At 36.6% G+C, this 24,879-nt stretch overlaps 1 protein-coding gene across 3 annotated transcripts in view; it reads right to left on the bottom strand.

Annotated features, from left to right (window-relative positions):
* ARID4A (AT-rich interaction domain 4A) overlaps positions 1–24,879 on the bottom strand; it is a 50,618-nt gene that overhangs the window by 13,336 nt on the left and 12,403 nt on the right. For 2 of the 3 annotated variants that reach the window (XM_055717334.1, XM_055717333.1), the window contains exons 6-14: positions 18,866–18,945; positions 18,664–18,758; positions 17,941–18,073; positions 15,936–16,015; positions 14,154–14,230; positions 12,154–12,320; positions 3,772–3,844; positions 1,123–1,217; positions 881–978 (exon numbers count right to left, since the gene is read on the bottom strand). In XM_055717334.1, the coding sequence (XP_055573309.1) occupies positions 881–978; positions 1,123–1,217; positions 3,772–3,844; positions 12,154–12,320; positions 14,154–14,230; positions 15,936–16,015; positions 17,941–18,073; positions 18,664–18,758; positions 18,866–18,945 (898 nt within the window). The other variant, XM_055717335.1, reaches the window with a different exon arrangement.

Raw genomic sequence — 24,879 nt, forward strand, 5'->3', positions numbered from 1 at the left:
GTGCCCAGTTCAAATCCCACTGAAGATAGTCTGAATATTTTCATCTTCATGAACATTAACATGAGTTGAGTCATTAGCCATCCCTATTCAATCAGCCAAATTTCCTTAGGTTCGAGTCAAGAGAACCTCATTCTTCCCTTTTACTCAAAAAGCCCAATTGTTTCTTGTCAAACTTCCAGGAGGATAAATAAAAATAATTTTTATTTAGAAAATGAGCTTAAAAAGTGTCATTCCTAAAAGGTTTCCATTTCAAAAGTTAACACACAACTGAAAACCAGGGGTCAGAATAAAAAGATTTATGCATTTTTTCATTACAAGCAATGATTTTACCACTCAATACTGTCACATCCACCATAGCAATGTACATAGTTATGCCCTAAAGCCATTATTCCACAGATTCCACAAAGATGACACTTAAACATGCAACCTGAAACATGTCTACCTCTATCAAAGTTTTTCAGGAAGTTAAAAGAAATTGGCATAAAATTATCCTCTCTGCATGCAGTATCTACAGGCGGAGGACAGAGTCCATTCTTGTTAATCACCATAAATTGCAAAGCTGAATTTGCCAAAGCCTTTTTTATAAATACCATTATTGTACTCTGAAATGGCATCATTACATGATGAAAATGAATGCTTCTTGATAAGAAAGCAAGTAGAATTCTGATACGTTAGAGCAACAGGAACTTAAGAAGCCTGAGCACTCCCTCCCTTTCCTCCACCTTTTCAATCCTCAGTACTGGAAAAGGCTCAGAACTGTTCATTAACTGAAGAATGACAACTATTGTCTCACTAAACTATCAAAAATTGCTTGAATATTGTACATGCCACTAAAAACCCCCGAAGTATGCCTTCACCACTATACAATATGAGAACTTACTTTCTATAAGCAGTTTTTACATTGTAGGAAGCAGCCGAGTTCAAAATAGGAATGCCAAGGTCCATATAAATTTGCTTCCATACAGCACCACTCTCAATCTTTGGGGAAAAAAAGGGAAAGAAAAAAAGATTTGTCAGGTTTTGTTAAAAAAGAACATTAAGGAATGGTATCTAATACAGCCACAAGTCACAGCCTTTAAGAGTCACTAGACATATTTAATTCAGGAAACATCCAACACTTACACTGTCACACCCACCCTGCTGATACACCAGTCTAAAAAGCTTGAAGAGATTAAGGTCCTTGTAGCCCAGAACAGGTGGTTTATTGATAGGAGTACCTAAATAAGACAAAACCAGAAATAAGACGTTATAATCAAGAACAGCAAACTGCTTCTTCCATTCCTTTAGCACACATTTGTTTACTAATATCCTTCCACATTTTAAAATCTGTACTTAAAAATTCTAAGGTATGTCATAGGTTAGTAGTCTCCAACCACCAAACAAACAAGGCTTCATCTGCTTTTGAATGCATCACTTATTTCTGGGTGGATTATTAGCACGATGGCACCAGCTGCTTGAGAACTATGATTTCTCAACCTTGTTTTCAGACTCATGCAATAACCCCCATCCAACTGGCTGCATACCACTGTCCCTCTCTTGAACGGAGGGAACAGCCAGAATTACACCAAGCTGCATAGAACACCTGATAGATGTTGGAATATAGCAATGTGTGAAGAGATTTAACGCAAAACACTGTGGTCTGAAAGGAGTAGGGAAGCTGCAAAAATGTTGGATTAGAAAAAGATACACAGGCAAAATGTCAGAAAGTAAAAAAGCACAAAGCCCTAACAGGACATGAATATTTGGGACAGTTCCAGGGACAAAGAAAGAACCCAAATCAGATGAGTGGTAATGATAGAAAGAACAATAATTAACTGCAAAAGTAGAAACCAAAAGTGACTTGGGGCAAGTGGCTGCATACATAGACAGTATTTGTCCCAGCAAGGAAGAGTATCAAACCTCTTCCCTGCTGCTTCTCATCTTCCTTCATCTTCATGCAATTATATTTGGAATCATTAAAACAATTTTATAGAACTTTGGGAATACCGTCATGATTTCACGAGTCATAACATTCATACTGAGAGGACAGAGTGTAGAACAAATCTGTTGGGAACAGAAATCTTGCTATAAGGACAGAGGGAAGGAAAAAAGAAAAAAAAGGAAAGTAGACAGGCAGGGGGAAAGACCAAGTCCTGTACATTGCTCAACTGGCACACTAGCTTAAAGAATAGTTTCTGGACTGAGTCTTCAGATTCAAAAAGATGCTGTCTTCTTTTGCCCTTTACAAGTCCCTGACATAATCCCTACTTGGTATGTAGTTTAAGAGTGCTTAAGAGACAGAGTGAAAAAAAAGAATAAAACAGAACAGGGGGAAGAATCAGGCTGCTAGAAAAAAAAGAAAATTTTGTTAGTCCAACAGCATAGGCATTTTCCCCCCCCCAACATCACCTCTTATTCCTCTAAAGCAGGTTATTCTCCAGAAACACCAGTTATATACAGGAGGCCTCAAAATTACATTGGATGAACCCCAGTATACTTTGCTATAATACACGATCAATTTCTAAACCTGTCATAAGAACTGGCAATACTGAACAGACTTGGAACTGTTCTTTTACGGTTTTGTGGTCTCAAACACATCTTGTTAACAGGGATGCAGAGCCTCTTTTACAAAGTTAACTTGACACACAACCACACACCCCCAATTTTAAAACCAAAGGAAAAAAGAAAGCGGGAAATATTCGGACACTACATGCACTTTACATTTTACTCTTAGCTCTGGTTATTTCAAATGCAAGTACATCAATATTTCTGTACTATATGCTGCTCTGGAAATATCATTCAGATAACTTTTGTCAAGAAAAAAAAAAAAGCAGTAAAAATGCAGTAGCTGCACTTGTGATCTACCTCCACCAACATTACTGCAGGATTAAGACAGTATTTGAATTGAAATAGTGAGTTCATGAGAAAAATGAATAAACCAAATATACTCTGAAAGATAAAACTCTTTCCAGGCTCAAATACACTAAGAACATCAAGAGGAGGAGGAAGAAATAAATAAAATAAAAAAAAGAGGGAGGTGCATGCAGCCAAGGAACAGAAAACCTTCCATTTTAGTGTCAGTCTCACCACAACTGCAAGTGTGAATGGCTTATGCAACAACAGCTCTCCCAATTCAGCAGGTATATCCTGCTCTCTATACACAGCGCATCCACTTCCAAGGTACATTTTATACCAGGATCTTAAGTATTCCAATTTATTACACTCTCACCTAATTCTGTAAAGACAGACATTTAAAACATGCTATTTTCTTGTTCTAGCTACAGGACAAGTAGAATCTTTCAAATTGTCTCTTCAGGTGAGTATCACTGCTACATCTGCGCATGATTAATACAGCTCTGCAAGGAGACTTGAAGATTGCACATCTCCCATTTTCTGCTGGTTGAATTTCACCATCCATGAACAGCCTCCTCAGGTTCCAGCCTGAGATTAACAGCGTCAGACTTCCCAGCCATGGCTGTCACAACAAGAAATCAATCAAGAGCTTACTTAACAGGGTTGTGTTAACATTAAGCAAAACAAAAACTAAACACCTCAGGGAGGATTTCAGTTTCCTTTATGTGCTCTGCTTCAAAGTACTGGAAGCAGACCTGCCACATGAAAACAGGTGAAAGTGTTTTTCCTTGCACCAGACTAGCCATTATCTTTTGTATCACTGACATGTGAATATGCTTGTAATAACATCCATTACAGTTAAAAGAAATTTTAAAATGCAATTTAAAAAGTCGACTAGACATTAAATTAAAAAAAAAAATAATAATAATTCAGTGTTACCTCTGTCTTCCATAAACTTGTAAAGCTGTTGGAGGAAGTTGTCCCTCTCTTCAGGATCAAGCTCTTCCTCAGGCTGTGAAAACAAATGCAGTCATAATGAAAACATAAAATATGCAAAGCAACAATTTTTTTCGTAGAAAAGCCTAACAGCAAGAAGTAAACTCAAACAACTTCCCATTTGGCCCTGCAATCATATAATGGTGAAATATGCAGAAAAAATTTACTCAGGAGACCGTAGTGTGTACCTCGGGAGGAGAAAAAGAAAACGCAGTTCAGGGAAAGACTCAACCCATGACAGAAAGAATGTGTGACCCTCAAAATGAAAACACTAATATACTTAACATACTGTTCTAATACAGAAAAGGTCTGTTATTTACAAGACTGAAGCAGTTCACAGGAACTCTAGGTTTTGGGGGTTTGTTTGTTTGTTTGGGTTTTTTTGTTTAACTCATCTTCCTTACTCCAATCATAGCAAAGGTTGTAGAACAATTCTTTCTCCCAACTGTTCCTGTTTTTGATGCTCCAGACATTTTTTGTGATTAAGCTCCAATACTTTATTTCAGCTTATATTTGGAAACACTTTTATAATAATAAATTATAAAAGTGACTTTAAATTCCTTAGATTTATCTTCACAATTTAAATCCTCAAAGAGAGAAATGCTTATGAACTTTATGTTAAGCAGTCCACAGTGTGCAACAGCGATTTTCTTTTATTCAGGTGGAAATCATGAGAATAAAGCAAGTTTATTGGGGGGTGAGAGGGCAGGGAGAGAAAATGAATGTCTACATAGCCACATATACTTCATGGAATTCTGAGATTATCTAGTAGAGACCAAAGCGGGGGTGGGTGGGGTGGGGGTTGGGGGGGAAGTCTTTTCCCTGCAACGTTTATGCATGCTACTTTCTTCCTGCCAGCCTGGCAATCACAGGAATTGCTGGTAAGGCAGTTTGCAGAAGGAAGACTACAGCTGTCTTGAAGGAAAGACGTTCAATACATGTCAAAAAATCTCATTATATTATTAAAAATAACAGAAAAAGTCACAAGCAGTTGCAGAAGGAAACCGGAACAGCAATTTCAATTTCAATTGTCTCTGCATTCCGTAAACTTTAAGCTTCAAGGCAGAAAGACAGACAGTGAAATGTAAATGTATATGCTACTGCCTTGTTAAGCAGAAAGCAATCTGCCCAGCATCAGAATGAATTTCAGCACTGCCTGCTTCAGTGAATTCTGAGCTTCGGAGCCCAACAGGGCTCACCTACAGTCAGGCAGAGACAGTATCTGTTTCTTATTTTCCTATTTTTTCTTGGGAAATAATTGGACGAAATTAAATGAATAATCACAACATTGTACAGCATCAGTTACCATTTGCTCATACTGCATGTTATAGGGATTATATAAAGATAAAGTTATCTATAGAATTAGCATGTTCTTCCAGGTTAACAAATGAATTATTGCTATAGAAACCAGAGTTTTTTTCTCTCCATCTAGACTGCGATCCAACTTCAAGATCGAGAAATTTCTGCCACCTACTGTAGTGTTTAAAAGCAATACGAATCAAACTATGCAAATAAAACACATCTAAATAACAGTAAACATTCAGAAACACTTCTGAATAGTTTAATTCAAACCATTTCTTTTATATGGGCACAATGCCAAACCAGAACTCTAGGTTAGAACAGCAGAAACATAGGTTAGAAATAGCACTCTTGCAGACAGCATGTTAACCGTTTCACCAATACCAAGTATTTTCAGCTGAAAAAAAAAAGCAAAAAGATGAAAAGCTTTTACATACTTACAGGACGGGAGCATAAAATCTGACTGCAATATTCATTCACCTGTGTCAGACATCCTGAACATCCTGAATACCCTACCTACTTCTGCTGATGGTGTATGAGCTAGGTTGCCACTCCCTGGCAGAGAGAGTCTGGACTGTGCCTGGTACCAATACCAGAGTATTGTAACAGGTACCAAATCCTTCTGAGAGGTGAATCGAGTAAGACCTGAATAACTGCCGGCAAGGAACAGATCAAGCATCAGCTATTTCAAAGTCTTTTTTTGTTACTGGCCAAAATGAGAAAGACCAACTGTTAATGGATATGCTTATTGCAACACTAAGATCCATGGATTTTTATAAGAAGTCATTTTTTATCAAGGTTATCTACTTATAACTGGACATAATGAATTCCCAGGAGGTCTACTGTTGTGGAGTTGAGTTTTATTTTAAATACACCAACCATCATCTGCTGCTGTATCAGCAACCTTAAATCTGCATCTGAAGTCAAGAAAACACCTGAGAAATGTCAATGTCACAACCTGCAATCACCACCAGTGAATGGCTGGAGGGCTAAAATTCCCAGCATCTCTATCCAGCAGGGTGACACTGCTACCCTTCAAAACTCACTTCTGTCAAGACACTTAGGTCTGTTTTAGACTGGGCATAAAAGACCATGATGATAATTGTTCAGTTTCTTAAGAGTTCTGTCTCTCCATTTCATTTTTTTTCCTTTACAGATGTTGCAAAAAAGGAAGGCTGTAGCCAAAGATAAGTCCAAGGGAGAGACAAACCAAAATTAATTTTTTAAGTGGCAGTTCAAAGTTGAGACCTCTCTGTTGTTCACCCAACACCCACAATTAAGTGCAACATGAGAAAATTTTTCATCTCAGGCTGAGAGGCTGAATTTTATATATATATATAAAAAAAAAAGTACCTCCAAGATGCCCTTTTTTGCTTACACATAAATTTTATGGTCTTGTGATTTTTCTTCCTCCTTCCTGACTAGGTCACACCAGTCAAGAGAAAACAAAATCAACAATGAACACATGATCTCTATATAGGGGAAATACTCCTTTCCCCAACTCAATTTCTTACTGCCTTCCAAGTAATACTAACAATGTTCAATTATTTTGTAAAATTATTTTGAGAATAACAACCAGCAAATAAACCCAGCATGAAATACATAGAAACTTGTATAAAACTTGTAACTAGCTTTGCTTCATTTGATTTCAAGCCACTTTTATTCAGCATAAATTTTGCCTCTTGTCTTTAGCATGATTTTAAACAAGAATATAGGTCTGTTACCCTGACTCATCATTTCCTCTACAGAAAGACTAAAGCTTCTGTGGATGCTAACCTACAGAGCTGAGAGGGAGCACAAAGGATGAAATAGTTTCTTCTACAAAACAAAGAATGAATTTCTACTCACAAACACATACACCGTCTACTCAACCAATATGGGGCTAACTTACCAGGGACAGATCTTTCTTTTATGTTATTAATAGACTGACAACACCATAAACTCTTCTGTGAAATACATGCAAGCTAAGAGGAAGAAATTTGGAGTCAGATGAGCGTATGATCAAGACATACTGCCAGAACTGGAGTTAATGTAATATTTTTGCTTCAGAGTACTTAAATGAGTTTTCATCACTTGCACATTCACTTACTGATGCCAAGTTTGAACACTGATTAAGGAAATGAAAAGAATTAAACTGATTGCAACAAGTTAACAGCTTTACACCATGGGGAGATGAAAGTGGTCTTAAAATGTTAATTTCTACCAACAAGATCCAGGAATTCAACCATCCTCAACAATGACTCACTCTAGAGCTGCGCCTCAGTTTGCAACTTCTTCAATCCTTTTTGAGAAATATTCTGAGAATGCCTGTTAGCACAAAACTGTGAGCAAGAAAGCCTTTGTAAAGAACATTTGAGTAGCCAAAACTCCTACAAATTCACGCACTAGAAGGATGATTAGCTAAGCAATGTTTAGCTATTTTTTAAATGCTATTCTGCATATTACACATCACAGCTGTTTAGTTTTTTCAATATATGTAAATAAACCACTTGCTTCTGGATACCATGCTTCATTAACTTTGATGTTACTGTATTCCTATATTTAACACTTAGTGTTAGCTTCTTCAATGTTATTTTAAAATACACATAGGTTGCAACAGAAATGGACGATTTGGGTATCATTCTATGTGGTCTTCCACAGTCACTTAGAGAAAAGACTACACGGGAAACAAATATTTTGAAGCAAAATGTAAATATTTTAACAGATGTCCACTGATAATTTTTCAAAATCTCAAGCCTCCTAAAACACAACATGGATTTCATATATTCATCCTTCCTTTATGAACTTCATTCTAATAAAATACATGGTAATAACTTAGGAGAACTGAAATCCATGCTCTTTTGCAGAACAGGCACATTGGAAAATGCTTCTGGCAGCTTCTCTGCTCAACAATGCAAAGTACCTGTGGACCAACATTTCCTGATGCTGTTGTGATGCAAGAACCCTAAAAAATTTAAATGGATGCACACCATTAAACATACTACACATACATCCTTCAGGTGACTCTCAAAACGAAGACATGGAGAAAATTCCCCCAAGCATACATCTGGAGGTGCTGCAACTCTTTCTTCAATGAGAGGCAATTTTTTTCTGAACTTCTGTTGCACATTTGACTGGGGGGGGGGGGGTGGGTGGGAAGTGAAGGAACAAGGAACTGCTATTAAAGTGACATAGGTAAGTTTGAATCTCAAAGATGGCATTATAACCAATTCTACAGCAAAGATAGAAAACCCTTTTTCCAGCTCTTGATACTATAAAAAGTTATGAAACTTGCAAAATTAGAAAACTAATAAACAGATTCCTTATTTTACTCTGATCTTATGTGAATGTATCTATTAAGACCACGTACTGAGAATGTATTTCAAATAGCTGCATGTTAAAAATCTTGATTTTTTTTTTTTGAATCAGAATAGCTTACAGGGAAACTGAGAGGCAAACCCAAATGTTGCCTACATGTCCCCTTGTAAAATGCGGGGGGAGTATTTGACTATTTAATCCTGAGAAACAAATATGTATGATTTCCTCCCTGACAGAACAACTTAAGTACAAGCAAATACAGTGGTACATATTATCTGATTTTTAATAAAAATCATGTAATGTTCCAATTTCTAATGTTCCCATTTCTATGTGGAGATACTGGAGTTTAGATTTTCCTTTTAACTGCAGTGCATTCTTTCACTGCCAAATGCACCCTCAAAACATAGTTAATTCTCTTATTCTGACATGTTGACAACTGGATAAGAACCAAAATCAATACCCAGATTTTTATCTGGATTTAAACCAATTGACTGTTTAAATTTTCATTTGATAAAGAATTTTATTCTGTAGTACCTTGAGATTTTTTCACTTTTTGTGACACAAGCAGTATCTGTTCTAGTATTCAAACCTCACACTGTGAATGAAAAGTAATCATAAACTGCGCCATATACTGTAATTATTGCCAAAAATCCAACAATATGAATGTGCTGAGCAACTTAGTGTAATGCAATTCCTGTTAAAAGTCAATGACAAGTCATTTCCACACTGGTTCTTCACGGTCAACTCTGGACCATACAAGTCGGTTACCACCTATCAGTAGGAGGATTAGCATCTCACCACTACCACGTAGGTTCCCAGTCTTTAGCTTACAAAAGCCATCAAAGAACAACTATGTAAAACCTGGAAACCCTGTTGTACCAATTCTACCATACTCTTCAAGATGTCATAAAAGGCAGCACAATTAGGAAGACAGCCTCTGTCAAAACAAAGTTACAGATTTTAACCCAGGTACTGGAAAAAATAGTAGGGTCTATTCTCACCACCTATAGTAGATCCCTCTGCACCATTACCATTATAAAAAATCCTACTTCAGAAAAACAGGATCCTTTCCATTCCCAGCATTAGACTCTTCTGACTTTATCCTCTCATTAAGTAGGTCTGTGGCCATTTGATTGACTTAATGAAGGCCTATCATGACTGGTCAGCAGCTGGCCAGGCCTTGACAGCAAAGCTGCGGTGCATTTCAGAAGATGAGGGTGAAAGGGGGTAGGGTGGGGAAGAAGGTAATTTAAAAAATCTCCCTCCCATCTCTAATAATGTAACAATTTGCAGTTCTAAAACAAAAGGCCAACTGAGAATATTCTGGGAGAGGATGTACAGAAGTTATTTTTGACCTTGATTAATAAAGGAGAAACTCTACAAAATGAACATGCAAAATTTGAGTAATTCAACATCTGTAGTCAAATAAAGGCAAAAAGAAATAATCATTCACTTGTCGATTCTCTCTGCAACCAGTATTACTGCCTCAGGGAAAAGAATAAAGTAATTGAGATAAATTCCCTAAATGCTGTCTAATTGTAATATCTAGCATGGCCCACAATTAAAATAAGAATATGAATTGTAACAGCGGAATCAGGAATTTAATGGGCCGGCATGACAGTCCTGCTCTGACATAATCTAAAAAGATTCATCTGTCCTCTGCTACATAGCTTCAGCATGAAGATGCTCACCTTATTTTTACATGCCTACTTGTCACCTGGAAATAATGGATTCTAGAGCTTCTCCTACCAGCACATCTACCTTTCTGGAATCCTTTGCTTCACTACTTTACATTTAGATTATTCTTTAAAAATAACCTGTATTTCTTTTACAGGAATGCCTTTTTTTTTTTTTTCTTCTTCCCTTCATCACCAAGCTCCCCCCTCCCCCTTCTTTGTTTGAAACACAGAGCAGTTTTATGCAATAGCCATGAAAAATGATATTAGAAATGGATACTAGAAAACTAGTATAGCAATCCTTGATTTTTAGTGACTGATACTTTGCAATTTTCACCAACGTTAATACAAACAGACCAATACAGACCACAACAGTTCACACCCTGCAAAATGTGGCCTATTCAGTCGTTTTCACTGCAAACAGAGGAAAAAACCCAGAGGGTTTTATATTCTGCACACATTTATCCTTATATTTATCTAATCATACCATCATTCTCATACAGACATTGACTCCATTTTCCAGAACACTGTTATCAAGGCACAAAATTAACACCTAAAAATAGATTATCTTTTTTTTTTTTTTTTTTTTTTTTTTTTTTTTACCTGGAAAGATCTACCCTGGCTGCATGCTCACGAGACAGTTCCCAGATCAGAATCTATGTCAAATCCACATTCTTAACAACCATGTTCACATTACAGATTAAAACACAGAATCCTTACCTAGGAGCTGCATTCTTTCAAATGTAAAATGGTTTTACTTCCTTTCTATCTAATCTGCCCACTGCCTGGACATATTTCAGCCTGACTTCCAAATATTTGCTTGCTTTGTTTTCCCTGCACGGCATCCGCAGTTATACGGCATTACTTACATTCTCTTCCATATTTAAAAAAAAAAAAAAATCATGAAAAAAAAATAAAATAATCAGACATTACATGAAAGGCAAAGAAAAGAGACAGCCCATTCCAAAGCATCTGGCAAGCCTCCCCTGGCCGCCGGCCAAGCCCGGGCTCCAGCGGCCGCTGCCCCCGCGCATGCGCGCTGCCGACCAACACTGGGTTGCCGTGGCAACGCCGCCGGCCGCCTCCGAGCACGAGCGGCCATTCCGTGTGCGGGCTGACAACCGCACGCCGCGGGGGAAGCGAACGGGAAGCGGCGTTTGACCTTCCCCGGGAGGCAAACTTCACACGGTTCGCCTATATAAAGGAATGGTTTCCCGAGCGTACCGTGGAAATAGCACGGCGACAAAAAAAACCCGCCAACTGACACACAGACACCACCCCCCACCCCTTACTTGTAACATCCAGGTTGAAAACAGGTAGCAGAAATAAAATGAAATTCTGTAAATGCAGTTCAGGTGACGCAAAGAAACTGGCTGGCTCTGTGGGAAAGGAGCCGCTCAAAATATTGCAATGCAGAAAAACATTTTACCCTAACTATTAGAAAGTCCATCTGCACCACAGCCTACCAGAGCATACGATCCTGCGATTCCCAGCCTGCAACGGTCTGTTAGGAAAACCCGAACGCTTACAGAGCCAGGCCCTGTACCGCTCTTACAGAGTGTCTCAGGCACCAAACACCTTTAACAGCCACTGTGTGTTAGATCACACTTTCAGCCAGACTACTGCTTTTGCTTCCCTATTTTTTTTTCAAATCAAACTGCTATTTTCAGAAGTTACTTTTTATATAACATATATAAAAGGCAAAAGAAAAATACCAAGTTACACATATTTAAGGTTACTACTATCAGGTTCAGCATCAATTTTTCAGTTACGTGTCTCCTTTTGACTCAAATTCTTCCTATCACTCTTCTCTGCCCTGAATTCTTGATTTCTGAGGCTTGTCTCCAATTTCTGCACTGGCTTACAGGAACAACCTGCCAACTGCTCGCAAATTGCAGTAAACACAACTATAGCAAAGGGAAGATGAAACAAGTCTGAAAAGACATTCAAGTGCGTAAGCTACCATAAGGAGTAAAAGTTGGAAAGTGCAGGATCTTCAGGCATGCAAATTATTAATCATCTTTGAAGAATGACTGAAATTGCCCAGACTTACCGCTACTTCTTCGGTTTTCTCTTCTCTTTTCTCCTCTTCTTCATCAGTTTCTGCAGCAGCTCCATCTTCCTCATCGCTACTAGAAGACTCCAGAATTTCACTTATGTCCATTTTCCAGTTCCGAGGAACACCCTTTTTGTTGAGAAATGTGCTTGCCTCCTGTAGCCCTACAGAAGAAAGGGCCCTGGTTTTACCTCATCAGCAGTATTCACAGTCACAAAGCATTTTTAATTTCCTTTTCACACTCTTGTAAGTCACAATACCAACTTGAACTAAAACTGGAATTAAGTAATAAGATAGATACTTCAGCTTTAAACACCTAGTTTACACACGTTACATTTCAATACTGTCAAATTTTGCAAATGGAGTACTGGCAACTCAAGAGGTTTAGAGTTGAGAACATCCATCCCACACAGCATCCAGTTGTTTTCTAGGCATAGGTCCCCATAAACTCTACTGAGATTCACACCTATATATATGAACAGTACGAAAGATAAGCAAATATACTTCTCCATATATATTCTGAGCAACTGTGAACTGTTCTGTTTCTGTACGAAAGATATTGTAATGAAGCTATTAAAAACCCTAAACACATCACAGTTAGATTTGTTCTTTCCAAAGTATCTTCATGTCTTAAAGTTTAGGATACAAAAAAATCGTAAATATTTTGTTGAAGTCCACTGCATAAAGTGATGTTACGTTAATGTTTGGAACAGAGGCAAAATACACTAGTGAACAAGAGAGTGATGGGACAGGGAGAAGTCACACTCATACAATGGTAATACCTCAAATTCTTTTCCTTGAAGAGGTGCTCCAAGGGGGAAAACAACAAGCAAAACAAACCCTGATAACCCTAAAGTATGTACCCTAGTCACAATAAAATACTTTTTTAAAGATGAATCAGAAGAACACCCAAAAGAGGAACATATGGCAATGAACCATTCAGTGCTGCTGGAGAAAAAAAGGCACCAGTTTTTAATTGCTGCTGATACAGCAATAACATCCAGAAATTTGTCCAAACTCTTTTTTTGAAACCATTAGTACTTTGGTTCTGCAATATTAATTCGTGGCAATGAATGTCACAACCCAGTTAGGTTCTGCATGAAAAAAAAACCAACCACCACCTTTCTTCAACATATCTTAAACCTGGCATCCAATCACTTTTTTGGATGTTCTAAAGTTCTTGTACTGTCAAATAGTTATTAAAAAGAAAGCGTAACAGAAACCATTAAGAATTACATATATCCATCACAACCATCTCAAGCTCTCATTTCTGACTATCATGTTAAACCTTTACTTGTTAAGGAGCTGTTTACATGCTTACACAAACTGGAAGAACTGTTGTTGAGCAGGGTTTTTCTGTTGCTAAGTGGTTTTCTTTTAAAATTATTTTAAATAAAAACATCTCAAACATTTCTCCTTCTACAATTTTCATGTTTTGAGGTATGACTGGGAGAAACAACACTAAAAGTTTAATAATCGTTTACATTAAAGGGAGAATCTAGCCTTTTACAAGCTCACTTGGATTATTGTAGTTACATCACCCATCCATCCAGAAATCAAGTTCTGTAATTACACTTTTAAATCAAACATTAAACACAGGCAGACTGTCCTAATAAAGTTTACACCTTGCTGTCTGGTTTATTTTATGTTAAGACAAAGTCATTTGAGCAAAACCACAAAACTTTGGTGTTAGCAGAGGTAACTATATATCCCGTTGTTCAATGACATTTCAAATATAGTACCTTGAAAATATTCTATTCATTTTCCATTAATTTGGAAAGAAGGAAATAAAAATCAAATAAAGAAAGCTTCTACTAGGAGCTATTTTAATAACAAAGCAGCTATATCCAGTTTCTCTAATTTATCACATTAAAAATTGCAAAATATGCAAGAGCAATTATTAGAGATCAACAGGCCTCATTTATCTGCAAAAGTTCCAAGTACTATTGCAGAAGATTACTTTTTAAAAAAAAAGCCGAGAATTTATTCTAAATTACCTTTTTTAGGAGAGGACTCAGATTTTGGTAAGTTTTGAACATCCAGTTCTTTAATGTCTTTTCTTGCTACTGAGTAACTGAAAAAGAGTAAGGTTATTATTTTTAAATCACAGTAAAGCAAGCACTTGACTTAGAAAAACAGTGATTTCTAAAATTTTCAGGATTTATCATTCACTTTCAAGGTCCTTACTAACAACTATATGCATGGGGCATTTGTTATTGTAGGCCCTAATGCAAGATTCAAACCTGAGCAAGTTTCCAGTCTTTATTTGAAATTCAGACGCTAAAGGAACTCTTGCAATTAAATAATTAAGACAATCTTGTAAAGCTTTTATATTTCAAATATTTAGCCTGCAGAGATCTGCAAAGGTAAAACGCTCTACGTAGGCAAAAAACGTTTTCTAAACTCAAAATATTCACATCAATGAACACTTGCTACCCAAAATAGCAATCTAGCTAAGATGAAAGAAACAAGTCCTCTATTTTCAAAATGCATTTCCACTAGCACAGAAAAACAGTAAAGCCAAGTTCACATATCTGCATTGATAAATGGTTGATTTTTATTTTTAAATTACAAAAGTGTTCTCACAGCAAAATATACGGAATTGCTCTGTTCAAAAGTTATACATATTACTACAACAGAAACGCTAACCAACCTGTAAGGAAAGCCTTACAAGTGAGTTATTATAATAAATTATTTTTTGCTTCTTTCATTATTTCAGAAAAACTGAAGTAAAACCTCAGGAATTGGAGGCTGCCATTTTCTGAAATTAAGACCATAATACTATGGGGGGAAAAAAAGGGGTAAAAGAGCAAATCAGCATGTTTTTCCAGTAACATTCTACCTTCAGTACATAAAGAAACATAAATCTAAACTAGAAGGCTGACGATACGTGCCTACATTAACAGGCCAAAATGAATTAAGTCTTCAGTTACTTGAAATATGTTTCAGTAATCAAATACTCACACCCTACTCAAAATCACGGCTACTAAAAATCAGAAACTGTTCACTTTGAAAGAAAAGAGGGAAAGAGGGTTGACAGCTGGCCTTCAGCAAGGAAGGATTTAGTTACAATCTGCTGAGATAGATGCGTTAGAAGTAAGGATGAAGAGGAAAAAAAGGGAAGCAGCTTTAAGAACCAGTCTTCATACTTTTTTGAATATATTATTCCTTAAGTAAGCACACATCTGTGTCTCTCCCCTTTCCCCGCTTCCGAGAGGTGTGTGGACTAATAAGACCTTTCTTTTCACAGGAATCTTGGTTTATATTATGTAAAAATTTTAATTAAACAGTTACTTTACATTCACTTTTTTACTATAGCAAGTAGATTAAACACTTCTAAACTTTTCTATTTAAACAGTCATGGACACCTGGGCACTGGAGGTAATGGGCCAACCAGATATCCACACAAAGACACCCACAAAGACATAACAATTACAACACTAAGGGAAATTATTAGAACCAAAACACATATTCCAAAGAACAGGAATCATCTAAAGTGTTAACACCTGTTTTTTTCAAAGTTGTTGATTTTTTTTTCAAATGAAGAAACACCAGAAACTTTATTAATCCAGTGAACTCTTATCAGTACAGAGAATGTAAAGGCAAGCAAGTAAGCACAGTACTAGTTAGCTGGAAATGGACTATGACAAACGTGTACAACCAACGTTACATAAAATGTACCCTTTCCTTTTGGAAGCAATAATGTCTTCAGAAACAATAAGTAATTAGTTTCACATTTTCCTTACATATACCTCTAATGAAAGCAAGCTATTACTTACAATTTGGAATCTGCGAAGGATCGAACTAAACACTGGTCCTTTTTCACTGTGACATCATCATTACAGCTGGGAGACACAACCTGAAGTTTCAAATAAAACACTTTAAGAAAAAAAAAAAACCACACCCAAAAACCTGATCTTCAAAGGAAAGAAAGACTGACAGCAGTTTTCCTGCTGTCTTCCTGTTTCTTCTATTATAATTTTCAGTCCTGAGAAAAGAAACCTACTCCAATTTATATTACTAAGGCCAAGGGCAAATTTCAAGAAGCAGTTTACCTCAAACTATTAACCTTAGCTGTTATGTACAAGCCAGAAACGTTTGCAATTTCATTTGTAAACTCAAAACTAATCTACTGGGGTGATATCATGGGATCCTGGTCATTCACTCCCATTTTTTTCTCCTGTTCATACAAAACCTGCTTTAACCATCTATTTAGAAAGCCACCAACCCACTTATTTTACACCAGCTTCTGACAGTTGGCATTCAAACTGAGAGGTAGGCAGTAGTTTGGGGTTTTTTGTTTGTTTTGTTTGTTTTTTTTAAGGTGTGGATAATATAAGCCAATGTGGAATCCAGAATATCCTTCCACAGTGGTATCATCTCTAAGTCTAAAAAGGTGATAAAAACACATTTGCAGTATTTGTATTACCACAAACAGAACAAATTTACATTTTGCTCTAGACCATACACTGACAGAAAATGTAAGATGCAGATGGACTTCTGGATCTACCAGGTCTCAGTGGAAGCTGTGCCACTCCATTCAAATAAGTCAGAAGTTTTACCCCAACAATCAAGATAAGACATTCCTGTTTCTCAGGTAGCAGAGAACAGAACAGGTACGTGGCCTCCAGTAACTTAATCACCTAGTTAGAACCATGTTGTATTAAAATCTGTCATTAGTAAAGTGATATACAACAATCAGAACATGTACAACAATACCACATTTCACATTTTAAACTGAGATACATACAACTGGATGAGTCAGTATTAACTATTCACCCTACATTACACCATAACGTTCTTTCAAGGAAGGGAAGACAACTGGCTTGTGTAGTTAGTTTTGATCCTGGATTCACTGAGGGAAATAAAACCTGAAACTAAGTTAGAAGACTGGAACAGCTACACTCCTTCCAGCTAACCCTGAAGACTCAAAATAAAGGAATTACAGAATATACAGTTAAGTAAATAAAATCTGCAAAAATCAGTGAACTAAACCTGCCTGTAATATGCCAGATTTTTTTTTAAACAAATGCACCTCTGATTGATGATGGAAGACGTGTACTGAGCTTGTCTGACAAGATCAAGAAGTTTACTGAAGAAAGCAACTTCTAATATATATCCATAAACTTTCTTCTGTGTGAAGAGCCTGCAAAGTGTCTACCTTTACAGTACAAGTCTACTTATACTTGAATTTATTTAATATTTATCATCAGCAATGGCAATGAACAGCTGTATTCTATACTGATAGTCAAATAAAAATAATAACCAGCACCTACTGCTAGAGTAACCGGCCATTTATGTAAATGCAATCATGGAAGGAACTGGTATTTCATAAAATTGAAAGTCTAAGGAAAAAGGTAATCATTAAATACAAAACCATAAAAATTCCACTGCAATTAAGATTCATAAATCTAGTTGCTCTTAAATTACCTGGTAGTGCAAGTCCTACCTTATCTTATTTTTAGAAGAAAAATAATTACATACTGATTATTTTCTGGGCAGTTTTGAAAGACTTAAAAGCCATAAAAATAAGTTATACATCAACACTAATCTCTGCTCTCCTACTCTTCACAGGTTCTGTAGAATATTTGTATTTTTACCAAATATGGGCAGCAGGGCTTAGCCTGACTACACCCATAACTTTGCTGTAAAAATTGTTAAGTACACAAACCATCCTATCCAGGAAAACTGCTATATGAACAACTTAGTAAGTCAGATTAAACTCTTGTCTAAAAAGATATTAGCAGCATGACACTAGAGATGTCAACATCTTAAGCAACCTACCAAAGCTGGATACCAGTCTGCCTTCTCAGAATTGCAAGTCACACTCACAACTTTGCCAAGCAATTCATCATTGAGACGCCTTTTATCTTCATCCTCTTCTTCACTACTTTCTTCTTCCTTTTCATCTTCAGTACTAAATTATTAAAACATAAAGTATTTTAAAGCTTTTGTCTGAAGTTAGTATTTGAAAGCAGATACAGCTTACAACGAGATCTTTCTTCCTGTTCTGCAAAGCTTCAAAAAAAATATTAGCATTTTAAGAGCTGAAATTGCTTGAGACACACTTAAATATTAAGCACACTTACTTAGTAAGAGGAACTTTGTAGAAATTCTTTCCAAGTAGTAGTATTTTACAACAGCATCATGTTGGAATTGGAGGCATGAATCAGGATTTGATTGTGCACAGACATGAAACAAAGAGAAATGGTCGCTACCCCAGAAATTTAAAAGCACCTTTTTTGCTACTATGTGAAGTGTAAAGAAGATTAAAAATCCTGCATTTCCTGACACACGAGTTCCTATTATACAAAAGCAGCACAAACATTCTTAAGGCTACTACAAGAAAAAAAAAAAATCAATTTCATCATACTGCAAACATATGAACACATCTGCATGAACTGAATTACTTAAGTCCGTAAGCTGTGCACACAACTTCAATGGCACTGCAGTTTTAGTAAAGGACACTAAAAGAAAGGAGAGCAACAGAGCACTATCAAAACTCACACAGGAAGAGAAGATCTTCTTCCTCTATTAGACTTCTTCCCAATAACTGGAGTTCCAAAGTGCTCTGGATTGGTTAGTGGCAGTTGATCAAGTGTCTACATAGAAAAAAGAGCGAACAAAATTAGTTTGCAATTTCTTCTTATTATATAAAAAAATATAAATTAACTACTTATTTTTCACTGCATGTCCATCATTGTCTTACCTCACTTTCTGCGAAGTGCCTTTCTCCTTTCAAGCATAATGAAGTTCGTCTCAAGGTCCTTTCATCGCCATCATCAAAAACTAGTATGAAGCCAAGAAAATACATTGCAACAAAATGATTAGATCTCTTTACCAAGCTGACAAAACAAGTTACTATTTATGTCACAATCTAGAGTATTTTCTAAAAAATGACTTTCAAGACCTCCATTTTAATACTTACTTAGTTCATAAGCAAAGTGAAATGTGGTATTCAAGATTCGGTCTACGAACAAGTAAGTTTCCCACAAGAGATTCAAGGCAGCATAAAGTGAGGCCTTTGGATGCAACAGTCTCTGTCTAATTTGACATCCTTCTTATCAATACACTGAACATTTCAAACCATTGCTACTGGCTGTATACCAGTTACTGTTATCTAACAATCTTAGGGTTTGGTTTTGGGGTTTTGGGGGCTTTTTTTTGTTAGGTTGGGTTGGGTTTTTACTCTACCCATTTATTCCTTACTTACGCTACCTTTTAATCTTCCCTCTTGCTACAAACAACCCCACAAAAATACAGATGAATGGAAGGAAGAACAAGTGTGTGACACTTTTTCTTACACTATCAATACTGTGCTACCAACAGACTGGGAGTACTGGAAACTTGTAACTGTAAGTGACCAACTTATAAAGGCATACTTAGTAGACATCCTGTCCTCTTAAAACTTGTGTAGGTGAAAGGGAAGTCTCATCACTTTCCATCAATACACAGCTGAACAACACTTGAATGCTATGAACCTACTGCAACTTTTGCCTAAGAAGTATCTACTCTTTAGCCAGTTTAAATAAAACCTTTTCATGAGAATTTCCTTGGAGAGAAGGAAAGAAAAGTTACTAGTTCCCCCCTGCACTGGTTCAGATCCCACTGTCTGAGCCACGTGTACAGGCCCTTTACAAAGAGCAGAGACCAGGTGGCTGCAGTCTGGCATTCCAGTAAGGTAAAAGTTTATTTATATGGGGTCAAAGTGCAGAATACTACTCTATATTTAAATTGATTGAAACACGCTTTGGCCAGTACTGAACTTAGGGGTGGGTGTGGAGTTTCAAGTGTTGTGCATACCAGTATAATAACTTTGGCATACTTCTATTAAAAAAAATAAAATCTCTCAAGCTAGCACGTATATCAAATTTATGCGTATTATTGGCAAAAACACAGTTTAGTTGCAGCAAGAAAAGCATTTATTTGTCAAATAACTAAATAGAACAGTCACATTCTCATAATCTTAGATTAAAATCATAGACTGCAATAAATAATGCAATAACTATATAAAAAGGTACGAATACAAATATCATTAAAGTTGATAAGCTAAGCTTTAAGGTTCCTCCATCTTCAGAGCAGAGATACTGCTGTGGTACGCTCCACTACTGAATTATTATAACAGCTTGTAATACTTGTGCACACAAAGCAACTAATTTATCCCCCTCCAAAAACCTAGTATTTCAAGAACAGCAGATACTTATATGCCTAATTAGCTATACTAGTTAACAATAATTTCAAAACTTTAAAAATATAAATACCAGTAAGACCTGTCAACTCCAATACCAGTACGTTACTCTGAAAATCTTCTAGTTTAGCTTACAGCTCAAGGAAGCCACCACTGTGACACTTCACACTAACTGGGAAAACAAAGTATGAGCTCTTCCCCTCTGCATTGCTAACTCAGCATTGGTATCCATTGATCAGTTAAGTGCAAACACCAGAGCACTCAAAGTGATCCTGAAGTTCAGCACTGTCACAGATTTACATTAACAACAACAAAAAAATCTGTGCCACCCTTTAGAAGTTTAAGTTCATTACCCACTCCAAATGTGCCACTCCTCAGCTCTCTGTACACTTTGATAACAATATTTCATTGGCACGTTTTTAAGTTTTAGAGCGGTTTGGTTGGTTGGGATTTTCTTTTTTGTTTTGTTTGTTTTTCAAGTGTTCTGTGCACTCAACAATGTGTGCCATTTCTCATTGCTCTGAAGAGACTTAAAAGCAGGTTACAATCATCCTTTGTCAAAACACATTCAGAACTAAAGTCAAAGTACTAATTTTCCACAAATAATCATTTCAGGGGACAAATGGCTGGTGATTAACAACAGGTAACTATTGAAAAAAGCAAACAGAACCTGATACTTGATAGTGAATAAGTAATTAAAAACCCATCAGTCTAGTTTATCTCCAATTTTGGAAGCTCTACCTATATAATTAAAACTAGTATGGTACAGGAAGAAATCAAGCAAACCATTCATAAATCAGATTACACATCATTTTTTCATCCCTAAAAGATAAATGTCTTATCAATACTGGCCATTAAGTAAAACATACTAGTAAACCACACTGCTCTAAATTATGACACACAAGGAAATTCTGACAATTAAGAACTGTGTCAGATATTCTGCTTTCCTCAATTACAACAAACACTGAAGTTAACTTACAACTTTGAAAAATCACAAAATTAGATATTCCCTACCAATATGAGGTAATTATGGATTGCAAAATGCAACTGCACAAGTGTCAATTTCATAAATTTGTATTTCATTTCTATGGGCAAAACAACATAGAAGAAAAAATAATTAATGCTGAATACTCAAGTCTTCCTAATTGCCCCTCAGACCTGGAGACAATGAAAGCATGAGTATGCTTTCAGAGCCTGGCAGTCATGCTTTCAGCTCTGTTCCCAGCTTCATACCTGAATGGAGACTAGTCTATCCCATGCCTCAAAAACAGCCCTCTTCCTACAAGCCTTTTCCTGCCATTGCTCTTTGTTTTCTCCAGTTGAAGGTACAGAACTGGCCTGATCTCTAAAAGCTGCTTGTCCTTTGACACAGAGGGAAAAAATGCCAGGCCAGTCTGCATTCCCCAAATGGACTACAAAAAAAGAAAACAAAAAAAACCCCAAAGCGTCTTCTAAAGCCCCTCTCCCACCCCTAAAAGGAAAGTCACTCTTTCCAGAAGGATTGAGTACTTGCTTCCATATGAGAGGCAATTTTCACACAACTTCAGGAGAGGAAGGCAGAGAATCACTAATTTTCAGACCTCCTTCTTGAACTGCAGCAGGCGTAAGACTCAGCATAACCATTAAATAAAAATGTAGAAAAATTTCTGTTAAGCAGCCATGTGAGTGTCCCACCTGGGGAAAAGGAAGTGCATGGCAGAGTGCAAGGGTGCATGATTCAAAGTAATCAAGTCCAATATTCCATTTTACCTTGATAATTTTCTTCCAGGACTGAAGTTTCTCTCCCTCTCACCCCTCACTCAGGTTAATAGAATAGATAAAGTCAACATATCCAGCCCTAAGGAGTCTCACATAAATATATGTAAATACATATATACACACACAAATGAAAAAAACAGAAAGTTTTTATCATCTGTGTGTAACTACCCCTACAGACATCACCTGCTCAATATAAAAAATGCTTTTAGACAACAATGAAAACTAGGTGGTGTTATATAGAAGGAAATACTACAGCATTATCATTACTTAAAAAGACTTTGCCTTTTTAAAATGATAAACAGAAATGTGGCAGTTACCTTTAATTTTCTGTCTTGATGTGGACTAGTAGCGGAAGAGGTAGAAGGACCATGCAGGGCAGAAACAGAAGGCACTAATATTTTTGGTATTTTGAAGTCATTTAACTGCTTCAAAGATAAACTGAAACTTTCTTTGACAACATTAGAGTTTTTAGATATACAAGAAATTGCCTGCTCATTCTACAATAATTTATGTTGTGGACATGTGCAAGAGCACCTGCAACTGACAGCACAGCTGCACAACTTTGAGCAAAACAACATTTTTGCAGAACGACAAAATGTGTATGTAACAGAACAACATAATAAGAAAGATTTCCTTGGCTAAATTAGTGATTGATGTAAAGTGTCAACGGAGAAAGGACAGCACCATTTTACACATGAAAATATGAACTATCTGAATTACTAAAGTGAGGCCAATTAGGAAGTCTCTCCAATTAATCACAACGCATGAAATATTTATTAAACTTTTTATATATTAATATTCTTATTATATTAAACTTTTTTCTCTTCTAGGGAAAATACTTGTTTGTGCCTTACTGTAAGGGTAATCAGAAACATACATTGATAGCCTCAGCACCTTTAAAAATACATACCTTTCCTAAACAAAGTAAGCCTTGTGGTTTCCAACTCACTTCGAAGAAAAACCTACCACTAAAATACTATTACTGCCACCCTATGCATGACTTTTTAATGCTAGTCCCAGAGGCTTTAAGAGACTGTCTTTTCAATGCACAGCATCATATATTACGGTTTTCATAAACATAAGCAGTAAGGCAGACAGAACATTTCAATGCTATGCAATACTTCGATGCTATGATAGCAGTCATGTCAGAATAATGTAATACACTTTAAGCTGCAAATTCATTCCTCTTTTTAAGCTCATCCAGAAGTAAGACTGTTTAGTTAAAATGCCTAGCACTAACAGACAAATTAAAAACTTAATGTTAATGTTGAATAACTTGCACTAATTAATCATTCCTTAAATAGGTTTTTGTTACAATCCCAAATTCTCCAACAGCAGAAATTCTAGAGGTTGTATTCCATAAGGAGGAATTTAGTGAACGTTATCAGTTGCATTGAAGAGGAAGGAAACAGAAGACACAGAGGTATCTCCCCATACACATGTAAGGCAGTCATCAAGAGATGTGTTTGAAGTGCCACAATATTCACCTTAGAAGAGGAATTTACAAACCTGCCCCTTCCAAAGAAACACGTTATGAAAAAGCAGAAGCCCTTTAAGTTCAACCATTGCCTCATTTTGGGGTGGGTACATACTTGTTGGGGAAACAGTGTACCAGCTGACTGCTTCAGTAAATACTTCTGGAAAGAGAATGACACATGTGAGCCAGGAACCTACATACTAGTATTTAAGATGAGCCAATATAACTAAGTAGGAATGACAGAAAGAAAAGCAATGTTTCTGCTGGCCAGGACCTTTCTTCCAAATATACTGCTTAATGACGAATACTGACAGAAGGGGGAAAAACCATGACTAAGCAGTACAACCTGGAGCCACAGTCTCTATTACAATGCTTATTCTAGTCCCAAGAATGGAGTTCAATATGCTCCATCCAAAGCATATTTAAACAGTGAAAGGAAAATGGAGATTTTCAGAATGTTACTGCACCCCAGTTGATAATACCAGGGAAGAAACAGAATTGATTTTTATTCTGTTTGTGGAAGCCTAGGCAAGCCCATGCTATGACAGAAAAAGAAAATGAAGCCTCCTGGTGGGAATCAATGCAATAGTTCTCAAAATATAGGAAAAAAGTTCTCTTGATTAAAAGTTGAGTACCTCAAAAACACATTATACAATGGAAGTGCAACTTTCAACTCACTCTTGAAGAGCAGCTATCTTCCAAGGTATCTTCTGTTCCCTACCTGCAGCAGGCCTGTGTATGCCATTAACAAAATGAATACTAACCCTGCCCTCACAAAAATGCAGTCTCAACACCAATTTATTTATATAAGAAATATTAACAAGTCGACTAATCAAAATCTTTTTTAGGAACAGTGAAGAAACTTGCCACAAAGTACTGCAGATCAGTTTAACATCTTGTTTTTATAAATATTCCTACGATTTAAAAAAAAAAAAAAGAAAAAAAAAGAAAAGAGAACATAGCAAGATGCTAGCAGTAACATCCTCATAATAGTTACGATATTACTTACAGACAGTGCAATCAGTAATACCAGAACAAGGCAGTCCTGTAACAGACAAGTAAATAAGGAAACCAACTCTCAAGGCTGCATCTGCTGGCTAACTTCAAATCCAACAAAGCCGGCAGCCTGTTGAAGATTTCTGCCTAAATAGGTGCCCATCTTATTGTTGCTGCCCGAAGGATGAGATTCTATGCTGCGCAGCAAGTAAACAATTCTTTCTCATTTCACAACCTATTCAGAAACTTTTAAATCTACCAAGACAAAGTATGTACCAAGAAGTAAAAACTGCTCCAGTGTCAC

This window comes from Falco cherrug, chromosome 7 (genome assembly GCF_023634085.1).
Source record: "Falco cherrug isolate bFalChe1 chromosome 7, bFalChe1.pri, whole genome shotgun sequence".
NCBI lineage: Eukaryota > Metazoa > Chordata > Aves > Falconiformes > Falconidae > Falco > Falco cherrug.